Genomic DNA, 12,321 nt, shown 5'->3' with positions numbered 1-12,321 from the left:
ATATTTATTTTCAAGTTATAAAAAACATATTTGACTTCACACATTTTCTTTTCATTACTAAGAATTCACACATTTTCTTTTCATTACTAAGAATTATTTTCACTAAAACAAAGGAGATATGGCATAATATTTGCTGTATTGAAGTTGTAAACAAGCATGGTACCACCTGTTTAGCCGTGCAACAAACTAATGGCAACAGAATCAAGCCAACCAGGGGATTTCCCAGACCATAGAATGTGGACTTTAAGAGGTTCAACTGTATAGCTTTTCTTTACAAAGTATATTTAAGCCTTATTTATTGTTTAGCCATAGATTTCAAGGTTTTCAAAACCTAGGCTAGGCTAGATTATTGGCACTGAATAGTCTTTCTCTTGGGCACCGTTGGCTAAGTTTTTATTTTCATTTTATGGTTTTTTTTTTCTCTCTCTCTCTCTCTTCATGTTGTCATCGTAACTCTGAGGTGTCGTAAAACAAGTATGTCATTAAATGAAGAGTACCTGTAGATAGTTTGTATGTTCTCTCTGCTGAGCAAAAGCATAATTGATGGTACCATATCTCTTGTGCAGCTGCATCACCTGGATCAAAAAGATTGGAAAATTTGGATCTTATTGAGTCATCATTTGTTTCTTCCTTTATGCTAATTAGAGTTTTTGTACATGAACTTTCCTGGCAGATATATACTTAGCTTTACGTCTCTGACGTCACGACAGAATTCAAAACTCGCGGCACACGCGACAGGTAGGTCAGGTGATCTACCTTACCCCGCCGCTGGGTGGCGGCTGTAAGAACCAATCTCCCTTTCCAGTCAGAATTTTTCTGTCGCCGGTGACGACTACACCTGTGGTTGTTACCTCCTGACAGCTTTATTCGATTCTTGTTGCCTTGGATTTATTTGGACTGACTTTCGGTGAAGTACCTGATCTTGTTGGCTTGGCATACGCGCTTGTGGATTGTTTTTTGATATTGGATTGGATTTTTCTTTGATTTCAAGATGTCTGATCGTAGAGGTTAAGAAATCTTCTATGTTTAGGGTGTGCTCTATAGATGAATGCAAGGTGAGGCTACCGAAAGCTACGGTAGATCCTCACACAGTATGCTTGAAATGTAGGGGTAAAGAATGTTCTTTTGTTAACCCGTGTAATGAGTGTAGAAGTTGGATGAGGGTGAATGGAAGTCTCTTTCTTCCTACTTGAGGAAGTTGGAGAAAGACAGGGTGAGAAAGCTTCGTCTAGAAGTTCTAGTAAGTCTCGTATTAGCGAGGTAGAAGTAGACAATCCTGTTGTAGCACTAGATCCTTCTCCAGTTTCAGCTCCTGCGCCCTGCATCGAACCTAAAGATACGACTTCGGAAGTGGCAACCATGAGAGCCACAATCCATTAGCATGGAGAAGAAAATTCGTTCGTTGCAAGGTAAGAGTAATAGTGAAGGTGAATTGTGCAGTGACCCCAGTGCAGTGGAGGGTGCGTCTGATCGGCTCCTTAATGCTTCCAGGCCTAGACCTCTTCCAGACTCCCAGTCCCCAGTAGAGGAGGAAAGTCAACAGCCGCAGGAAGGTTAGGGAGAACTCCCACCGAATAGGCGTCCCCTCGGTAGATCCTGATGTTCGTACCCAAGCTGCCTTTGTTCGCTCTAAGAAGGAGGTGTTACGCCAGTGCTTCTCTTCTTCTTCTTCACCTTCGCCTAGAAGAGGATGGAGCGCCTCGGATTCATCTCGACGCTGAAGAGAGCCTGGAAGGCTCCTTGCGCCTTTCCTTCCAGCCCGGAATGTTTTCCAGAAGAGCCGGAAGTGGATATCAAGAAACCCAGGAGGGATCAGGAGTTCTCGCCTCAGAGTAGGCTTCGATCCTCTTCCCCTGTGGAGGATTTTGCAAGATCTCCAGCTCGGATTCTTGCGGGGCTGCAAGCTCAGATTTCGGCGCTGGCGGGCTCCTTGGCTGGAGATACGCGTCGTAAGAAGGACGTCTCTCTCCCCGTCAAGAAGTCTAGGCTACCTTCGCCTGCGTTGCCTTCTCAGTCGGAGGCGGCTCTCTCTCCTGTAACAGCGGATGGAAGGAGGCGCTCTTCCCTCGGCAGACGCTTGTCGTCTTCCAGGCGACAATCGCCCAAGAAGCTTTCTCCTGGCGACTTCATTTCTCCAGTAGAAAGGGATCTAGCGCCTAGTAGGCGCTCGTCTAAAGATAAGCGTACAGCTTCGTCTTCTCGCTCCTTTCCGAAGATCCTCCAATCTCCGGATAAGAGAGCCTCCTCTTACATGGATTCTTCAAGAGACAGGATCTCTCCTTATGTTAGGCGCCTAGAGCCTGGTAGGCGGCTTTAATACCAAGTAGCCGCTCTCCCGCTTCCAAGCGCTGTGCGAAGATAGGCGCTTTTCTCCTGATAGGCGCTCTGTTCAGGTCAGGCCGTAAAGAGCCTGAAAGAAATGTCTCGGCTGAGAGACTACCTTTTGCAGAGACCCACGCGTCTCGATCTAAGTTTGTGGAGCATGGTAGACGCCTGTCTCCGAGTAGGCGATCTTCTCCAGGGATTCGCTCTCCTGTAGGTAGGCGCCAAGAGCCTAGTAGGCGTTCTCCTCATTTTAGGCGCAATTCGCCAGGCAGCCGCTCTCCTTTTGACAGGCGCATGGATTCTGTTAGGCGCCTTGAGCATAGTAGGCTCTCCTCTCCTAGCAGGCGCTCCCCTTTGGACTCCCGGTGAATCTAGAGTTAGACTTCAGGATCACAGAGGATGCACTCATCGGAGTAGGAAGGACGCATTCGATAGGAGCTCTCCTGAAGCTTTGGCTTCTCCTGATAGGCGCCAGACGGCTGCCAGACACTCCCTAGATAGACGCACTTCTTTAGAGAAGTCCAACTGCTCTCGTAAAGAAGCCGAGGGTTCTTCGGTGGATGAAGTGGAACCTTCAGAAGAGGATTTAGTTAAGGATTCTTCGGTAATCGGTCCTTACAAGATCCTAACAGACCTCCTTCTTCAAGAGTTTGGAGACGCCCTTACTCCCGTCGCTCCTCCGTCTCCTCTCTCGTTATTCTCGACTTCTAAGAAGACGAAGGTTTCCTCTTGTGTGAGGATGAAGCCAACCATCTCGATGAAAAAGGCTTTGAGAGGTTTTGGTGAATGGCTTCTTTCTAAGGAGGAGAAAGGGAAGACTGTGTTTTCTTTCCCCCCTTCCAAGCTTACGGGCAGACTAGGCTTTTGGTATGAGTCTGGAGAACCCCTAGGCCTGGGTCTACCGTCATCTGCAGACGCGGACTTCTCTTCACTGGTGGATGCCGCACGACGCTCGGCTCTCTTGTCTGCTAAGACTACCTGGGCTATGAACGAGCTCGACCACCTGTTGAAGGGAATGTTCAGAGTCTTGGAAGTCTTCAACTTCCTTGACTGGTCTTTGGGGTCTTGCTAAAAAGACTCAGAACCCGGATTCCATTTCGCCCGAGGATCTCAACAGTGTACTGACGCGGCATAGATAAGGCAGTTAGAGATGGATCGAGCGAGTAGCCTCCCTGTTTGGAGCAGGGGTTCTTAAGAAAAGATCAGTCGTCTGCTCTATTCTTACAAAGTCCGTCTCGCATGCTCAAAGCCCCCCTCGCTTCTATATTCGCAACTCTCGCCTCTTCTCTTCCCGAAGAAGATAATCCACGACATCTCAGGATCTATCTCTGCGAAGGCGACTCAAGACATGCTCGCTCAGTCTGCCCGGAAACCTAGGACTCCTTCCAGACGAAGACTAAGAAGGAGACTCCAGCTAGACAGGAGCCCTTTCGAGGGGGCCCTCCTTCTAGAGCCTCTACCTCAAGAGGTAATAGGCCCTTCAAGAGAGGAAGATCCTTCTCTCGCTCTTCCAGAGCTAAGAAGTAGGGAAGTAGTCCTCCAGACATCAGTAGGTGCCAGGCTTCTAAGATTCGCAGAAGCCTGGGCAAAGAGAGGAGCGGACAACTGGTCCCTCTCGATTATCCGGAAAGGATATCTGATTCCTTTACAGAAAGACCACCTTTGACGACGACTCCGAGGGAGTTGGTGGCCAGGTACAGGGATCCCATCATGAGCCACGTTCTAACGCAGGCAGTGGAACAAATGTTAGAGAAAGAGGCTATAGAGCTAGTGAGCAACCCATGCTCTGCGGGTTTTACAACCGCCTGTTTCTAGTTCCAAAAGCCTCAGGAGGAGGGAGACTGGTTTTGGATGTAAGCGCCCTGAATTTCTTTGTAGAGAAAGGAAGTTCGCCATGGAGACGACATCCTCAGTGTTGGCGGCTCTTCGTCCAGGGGATTGGATGGTGTCCCTAGATCTTCAGGACGCTTACTTCCATGTGCCGATCCATCCTTCTTCAAGGAAATACCTCAGGTTCATGATGGGAGGAAGGATATTCCAATTCAGGGCCTTGTGTTTCGGCCTTTCAACAGCCCCTCAGGTCTTCACAGGACTAATGAAAAATGTAGCAAGATGGCTACATTTGGAGGGAGTCAGGGTGTCCCTTTACTTGGACGACTGGCTAATCAGAGCCAAGTCACAGAAAAGATGTTTGGAGGACCTACAAAAGACCCTTTTCATGGCGAGTTTCTCTGGGCTTTTGGTGAACTTTTTAAAAGTCTCAGTTATCCCCAGTCAAGATCGTATCTATCTGGGGATTCGGATGGTTTCTCTGGATTTTCGGGCTTTTCCGTCTCCAGAAAGGAGGATAGCCGAGGGTCAGAGAAGGTCAAAAGCCTTCCTAGAGAAAAACGTATGCACAGCGAGGGAGTGGATGAGTTTGTTGGGGGACACTCTCCTCTTGGAGCAATTCCTTTCTCTAGGAAGGTTGCACCTCAGACCTCTCCAGTTCTTTCTACATCGAAACTGGAGGTGTCATTCGCAAAACCTAGTTCTCCTTCGAGATTTCAAGAGAAATCAAGAAGGACCCTCTCTTGGTGGGCGACCCTCTCCAGGTTTGCAGAAGGGATGTCCCTTCACATTCCGAACCCCAACCAAGTGTTGTATTCCGACGCGTCAGAAACAGGTTAGGGAGCAACGCTCGGCTCAAGAGAAGTGTCAGGCACCTGGAAGAAAGAACAGGTGACCTGGCACATCAACAAGAAAGAGCTGATGGCTGTTTGGCTAGCTTTGAAAGCATTCGAGCCCTACGTCCTAGCTTCGGCAGTTCAGATCAACTCGGACAACACCACGGCCCTGGCATACATCAGGAAGCAAGGGGGGACTCACTCCTTCTCCCTGTACGAGACAGCAAAAGAACTTCTGCTGTGGGCAGAGGAAAGGAAGATTTGTCTCCTTACCAGGTTCGTACAGGGAGAAAAGAACGTCAGAGCAGACCTCCTAAGCAGGAAAGATCAAGTCCTGCCTGCAGAGTGGACTCTTCACGAGGATGTTTGCCAGGACCTGTGGAATCTTTGGGGCAGGCCTCACATAGACCTCTTCGCCACAGCCAAGAATGCGAGGATAGGCAACTACTGCTCTCCGATATCGGACCCGAGGGCAGTGTCGATAGATGCTTTTCTCCTAGATTGGAAGGGCCTAGACATGTATGCTTTTCCTCCCTTCAAGATACTGGGAGAAACTCTCAAGAAGTTTGCAGAATCGGAGGCAGCAAGGATGACGCTGGTAGCCCCGTTCTGGCCCGCACAAGTATGGTTCACAGAGGTACTGGAATGGTTAGTAGATTTTCCGAGAACATTACCACAGAGGATCGATCTGCTCAGACAACCCCACTTCGACAGGTATCACAGAAACCTCCCCGCTCTAGATCTGACTGGCTTCAGACTGTCAAAAGTTTGGTCAGAACGAGAGGGTTTTCTGCAAGAGTTGCAACGGCTATCGCAGCAGCAAGAAGGCCGGCCTCTACCCTTAGAGTCTACCAATCGAAGTGGGACGTCTTTTGACGGTGGTGTAGGAACCATCACTTTTCCTCTTCCAGTACCTCTGTAACCCAAATAGCAGACTTCTTACTTTTCCTTAGGGAGAAAAGTGGACTGGCGGTATCAACCATTAAAGGTTATCGTAGCATGCTGGCTGCAGTGTTTAGGCACAGAGACTTAAACATTTCAGAAGACAAGGACCTTCATGATCTAATAAGATCTTTTGAAACATCCAAAAAGGTTTCGCCAGAGATTCCGAGTTGGAATCTGGATGTAGTGCTACGTTTCCTGAGGTCCCCTAAGTTCGAACCGCCTCAGTCTGCCTCTTTTAGAGACCTCACGAGGAAGACACTTTTTCTCATGGCATTGGCTTCCGCAAAGAGGATTAGTGAACTCCATGCAATAGAAGGGAATGTGGGATTCAGAGGAGATGCAGCTATCTGTGCATTTCTACCTTCATTCTTGGCTAAGAACAAGAACCCCTCAAATCCTTGGCCTAGGTGTTTTGAAGTCCAAGGTTTGTCTGCCTTAGTAGGCGAGGAAGCAGAGAGGTCACTTTGCCCAGTACGAAGTTTAAAGTTTTATCTGCAGAGAAAGAAAAAACTTAAGGGCAATGATGTCAACCTTTGGTGCTCTGTAAGAGATCCAAGGAGGACTCTTTCGAAGAATGCGCTTTCTTTCTTCATCAGAAGCCTGGTGAAAGAAGCACATGCGATATGTGATGAAAGTCAATTCAACCTCTAAAGGTCAAAGCTCATGAGGTAAGAGCTATTGCCACTTCATTAACTTTCAATAAAAACATATCCCTGAGTAATATTATGAAGGCAACATTCTGGCATTGCAACTCAGTCTTCGCAAACCACTATCTGAGAGACGTCAAAATTACGTATGAAAAGTGCTTCGCGTTAGGCCTGTACGTATCGGCGGATTCGGTGCTGGGGCAGGGAGCTGAGACATATCCTTTGTAGTATATTTTTTCCCCCTTGTTTAGGTTGTAAGTTTTTTGGTTGTTTGAAAGAGCATGCGGGTAGGCATGTCTTTCATGTCGTATGTCTAACAATGATTAGATTGGTTAGGTGATCGGTTTATGTTTGAGCTCCTTGCAATGATAGTGGTTAGGTTCTGTCATATAAGAGGGCGAATCCCCTTTGACAAGATCCTGCTCGGATTCTATCAAGCAAGCGGATACCAAATCCCTTTTGATAGACCCAAAGAGTCTGTCAGCTGTAGGTCACGCCCTCGCTGAAGCTCTTCAGGCAACGCAGACTCATAGACAGTAACTACGAAGTCTTCTGCCTAAACAGGTAAGAACCAAGGTTGTATTTTACATCCTACAACAAGTGTTGTTTTCCCCTTTTTTCCATATTTATATTGCTGTCTCTTTCCCTCCACCAAGGGTGTCAATCAGCTAAGTATATATCTGACAGGAAAGTTCATGTACAAAAATGTTATTGTTAGTATACAATAAGGTTTTGTACATACTTACCTGGCAGATATATACGATTGATGGCCCGCCCAGCCTCCCCTCAGGAGACAGGTGGAAGAGAAAAATTCTGGCTGGAAAGGGAGATTGGTTCTTACAGCCGCCACCCAGCGGCGGGTAAGGTAGATCACCTGACCTACCTGTCGCGTGTGCCGCGAGTTTTGAATTCTGTCGTGACGTCAGAGACGTAAAGCTAAGTATATATCTGCCAGGTAAGTATGTACAAAACCTTATTGTATACTAACAATAATATTTTACCTCTTGTTATCAGTGATCACTTGATGTAGATCTTCTTCACTGCCAGCTACACATCTGTCTTTATTGAATATACGCACTTGGTTTAGGCATATTTGTAATTCTCTTTTGTCTTTTTATTACTAAACTTTCACACACTTTCTTTGATGAATGACCTCTTCATGGCTTGGGACTGGTTATACTAGTTGATGCTTTAGCATGATCTTTAGCTTTCTTAATGTAGTATTGCTTGTTGATCGCAAGTTTTCTACAAGCTGAATGGTAATGTACATTCTTTAGATATCATCAGATAATGTCAACGTCATCTCAGCCAATGCCTTATGTGTACATACTTTGTTTCATCCAAGTCTGATCATCTTGAACATAGAACCATTTCTTTGATGTGGACCAACAATGGTTTCTCCACCATCGGAGAACTTGTCCCCCGGCACATGACATCTGAATCCATGATGCCAGTATTGCTAAACCTGTACAGGAAAATAGTAACTTATTATTTATGATGATAACATTGAATAGTATGTATAACAAAAAAATGTACAGATCACATCAAGAAAGGAAATAAAATCCAATAGTCTGTATTTTCATTGATTTTACCCTTGAAATTCAGTAAAATATGCCTGAATGTGTGAAAACCGCATTACCATAGTAATTATTGGGTCTGAAAACATATGATTAGGCATGAAAATCAAGACTGTAGCTGCCTTAGTAATAAAAAAAAATGGTAGTCTTACTAGATGTAATGGTGGCGATATTAAAATCCAATATAGCAAACTTTACTTTAATGAAAAAATGGAACCCTGCTTTTTTACACTCAGTATACCCAAAGCAATCAGCAAATGCAGTACCTAAAATCAATTTAGGCAAGATTACCTTAAAAAAAATAACAGAAGGATCCCCCAATTATGTGTACATACGTAATAAAAAAGTAACAGGAGGATCCCCACGATTATGTGTACATATGTAATAAAAAAAATTACAGGAGGATCCCCATGATTATGTGTACATACGTAATAAAAAAAATTACAGTAGGATCCCCATGGTTGTGTACATATACAGGAGGATCCCCACAATTATGTATACATACGTAATTGTAAGTTAACAAAGAAATGAGGTGTTGACCTTTTTTTAAAATTCTGGGTGCTGAGGATTTATGTAAGCTTTCTAGTTTAGCTATGAAGATGTAAGGTAATCATTTAGCAGTTCACATTCTGAATAATAATAATAAGTCATATGTTCATGGTGTACTATTTGCCTATATGAGAGGAACACTTGTTTTTTATTTTTTTATTTTTTATAAATATGTAGATTACTGTCATTGATTTTTAAATGTTTTCAGCACAAAGGGGTACCATACTGCCACCATCCTTGTTATGGTGCCTTGTTTGGCCCGCAACTGTTTGGGCATGGCACACGAAACGAGTGCCACACGTCTTTTGGCAAGGTGGAGAACAGAGATGGGCAGGTGAAAAGGTAGGTGTTTTACAGTTTTAAATTATAGAATACCAGAATTGTTTTACACTTATTGATTCTGTGGAAAGATGTGATAGAGAGCTCAGTATAGTGTTTCAAATGCAACAGATGGTGTTAAAGGATATGGCCCAGATTTCAAAGTAGGCAGTCCCCGGTTATCGGTGGGGGTTCCGTTCTCGGAGGGGTACTGATAAGTGAAAACCACCATTAACCGAAACTCTGTGATTTATGGCACCATAATGGCACTTATGTATGGCACCTCTGTTAGGTATGTTATGGTGCCATAACTCATTACTGGTGCCATATGGCGTGCCATAAGGTTCCTTATGGCGCTGATAACCGGAACTCGGCCCATTTAAGTTGCCGAGGTTTATGATGCTAGACAAGCGCCATAAAACTGGATCTCTGATAACTGGGGATTGCCTATACAACTGGTACAGATTTTTGTTTAAATTACTAATATTGGAGGTGGTGGTACCAAAATGGGCAATCTTAGTGAATTGAGAGGTCAGTTGGAAAGATTGGAGAAGGAGTAGATAAAGTTGAAGTTATTGATTTACTACTTGTAAATACAGTGGAATCCCCATATTTGTGGTTGCTGCATACCAGACACCTCCTTCCCCCTGCGAATAGCTAAAATCCGCGACTACTTAAAAACCCCTTGAAAATGCTTAGAACTGCCAATTTTGATAATTCAAACAAGAGAAAAACCCTCTAAAAGCTTATACCTGAATATTTTAATGGTTTCATTGCAATAAGTACATTTAGCCATGAAATTATTGTGATAATACATTATTTAGTGAATATTTCTCTGTGAAAAATACTGTGAATAGGTGAATTTTCTGCAAATAATGGGTATAAGTTTCATAAAAAAAACCCATAAATAGCTGAGTCTGCAAATCTTGAGAACACAAACACAAATATGGGAAAATTAAATGCCTTACAGGTAAACTGTATAAATTAATGATGCATGAGTAAGGATTGTACTTTACTTGGCATTGCAGAGACATGGCCACTAACAACGAAAATGGGGACACTGAAAATGTGTGATTTGGGGATGCAACAATACAAAATACTGACATCTCAGTGATTGAGATGGTTCGGATTAGTAATAAGAAGAGATGTGGAACAGCTACTCAGTAAAATCCAAGTTGTAGGAAGGGGAGTAGCAGGGTAAAGAGCAGTGTGTGTGAAGAGCCAGAAAACATATTGGACTTTACTTCAATCTGTGTACAGTGTAGTAAATTTGGCCACCAATCTCAAATGTGAATGACACGGTACAGTACTGTATACATTACAATTTTGTTGTAAAAATGTTAGGCAAATCTCTGCTGCATGGGTAGTAAGATCTTGTCTTTTTAGGTGAAGTTCACATATTAAAGGTTACTCTTTAATATCATAATCATTCTCTACAATAATTCTTAGCCTGAAATCCTCTGTTCTAATTGTTCTTCAAAGATTTTCTGGACCCTCCCCATAAAGTTACATCCTGCCAGTAATATATCTTACTATTCACCTGATTTCTCTTTCCTTTTCACCTTGCTCCCAAACCAATACTTAAAGGTACCAGTCTACTATTTGAAATCCTCAGGAGGCACACGGCCTGAACTGATGGTAGAAATTTTCTGCTACTGTGGTGATAAGTATATTGTAACATGTCATTGAGATTACAGTCTAGGATGCTGGTGTCCTTGTATATATTTCACAGGCAGTACTGTATCCAGAAGGTTCCTAAGACAGTGCCCACCAGTTGTTTAGTCTTTTGTCATGGGTGAGGCACTCTCGAGAGCTAATACCTAGGTCTGACCATAGCTCAACCATCAAATAAGGGGTTGCTTTATATTAAATTAGCTAGAGGTTTCTTACCTTTCTTTTGAAATATTTTTCCCCTTTTTGGAGTCCTCGCTGGTAAAATTTTGAGTAACTGACATGGTTGAGCTTGGTAATTGTCTTGTCAGGCTCCTCTCTGTTGTTGCTGGGTCTTATCAGCTGAACTGATCCTAAAGGCACCTTGAATGTATTTACTATTGTCAATTTTAATGTCTTAAGAAAATGCAGATGTGAACACAATGAAGGACTAGGGCAGACAGTGAGATGGACGAGTTATTTACTGTAGTATACTTGTGTAACACACGATCTCACATATCATGCGACCCCCAAATTTTCACCATTAAAAAATTATTTTATCACGTATCTCACGCTTCATTTTTTTAGTTAGGCTAATCCCTTTTCCTCCATCTCTTTATCTATCCCATCTTTTAGTTAAGTTTAAAAAAGTAAAAGAGAATCCCAAAAGTATCATTAGTATTGCTATAAGTACTTGTTTTGAAAACGCATACAGCCAGAAACAGCCGATTTGCTACGTTTTGAAAACGCATACAGCCAGAAACAGCTGATTTGCTACAACTGAATCCGATAACAACAGCTTTTGTTCATGACAACCTTTTACCTGTCGATATATATTATATAGCTGTATTCTCCGAAGCCCGACAGAATTTCAAAACTCCCGGCACACGCAGTGTCGGCCAGGTGGTTAGTACCCATTCCCGCCGCTGGGAGGCTGGTGTCAGGAACTATTCCCATCTTCTATTCAGATTTTCTTCTGTCGCCGGTAATGTAAACACCGTGTTTCGTTCATGCAACTTACCTGTCAGATATATATATAGCTGTATTTTCTGAAGTCCGACAGAATTTTAAAAACTTCCGACACACGCAGTGGTCGCCAGGTGGTTAGTACCCATTCCCGCCGCTGGGAGGCGGGTATCAGGAACCATTCCCATTTTCTATTCATAATTTTTTCTGTCGCCGGTGCTGAAAACACTGTTTTCAGTACCTCCGTCTTAGGATTTTGGAAACTTCATTGCCGCTAAGTATCCTAATTGTCTTTTGATTTTATTTACTTGGATTTGTGGGATTTGTGGCTAGGCATACGCTATCTTAAATTGATTTGAATTTGATTCATTTTTGCATAAAATATCTGAAAATCTAGTTAGGCTAGTTTCAGACGGGGTTGTCTGCAAAGATAGGGTGTGGCTACCGAAAGCTTCGGTAGATCCGCACTTGGTATGCACGAGGGGTATGGGTCTTGCTTCTTTGTTGAGATTTGTCATGTAAGGAGTGTGAGACTTTGTCTATTCCGTAAGGAAGACATATGATTCGTATGTACGCAATTAATCAGTAAACAGTCTAATTCCGTAAGGAAGACGCAAGTGATCGTAGGGGGGGGGAGGGGAGATTTACGGCAATGTGTTGGGAATCAGTAACAAAAAG

General features: G+C 43.7%; 1 protein-coding gene across 1 annotated transcript in view; it reads left to right on the top strand.

Annotated features, from left to right (window-relative positions):
* Nucleotides 1–12,321, top strand: part of LOC135212120 (ras association domain-containing protein 4-like) — a 199,274-nt gene that overhangs the window by 70,718 nt on the left and 116,235 nt on the right. The window contains exon 3 of the mRNA XM_064245518.1: nt 8,918–9,051. Within this exon, the coding sequence (XP_064101588.1) occupies nt 8,918–9,051 (134 nt within the window). The remainder of the gene's footprint in view (nt 1–8,917; nt 9,052–12,321) is intronic.

This window comes from Macrobrachium nipponense, chromosome 40 (assembly GCF_015104395.2).
Source record: "Macrobrachium nipponense isolate FS-2020 chromosome 40, ASM1510439v2, whole genome shotgun sequence".
Lineage (NCBI taxonomy): Eukaryota > Metazoa > Arthropoda > Malacostraca > Decapoda > Palaemonidae > Macrobrachium > Macrobrachium nipponense.
The sequence above is the reverse complement of the archived record's forward strand: the minus strand, read 5'-3'. Positions and strand labels throughout refer to the sequence as shown.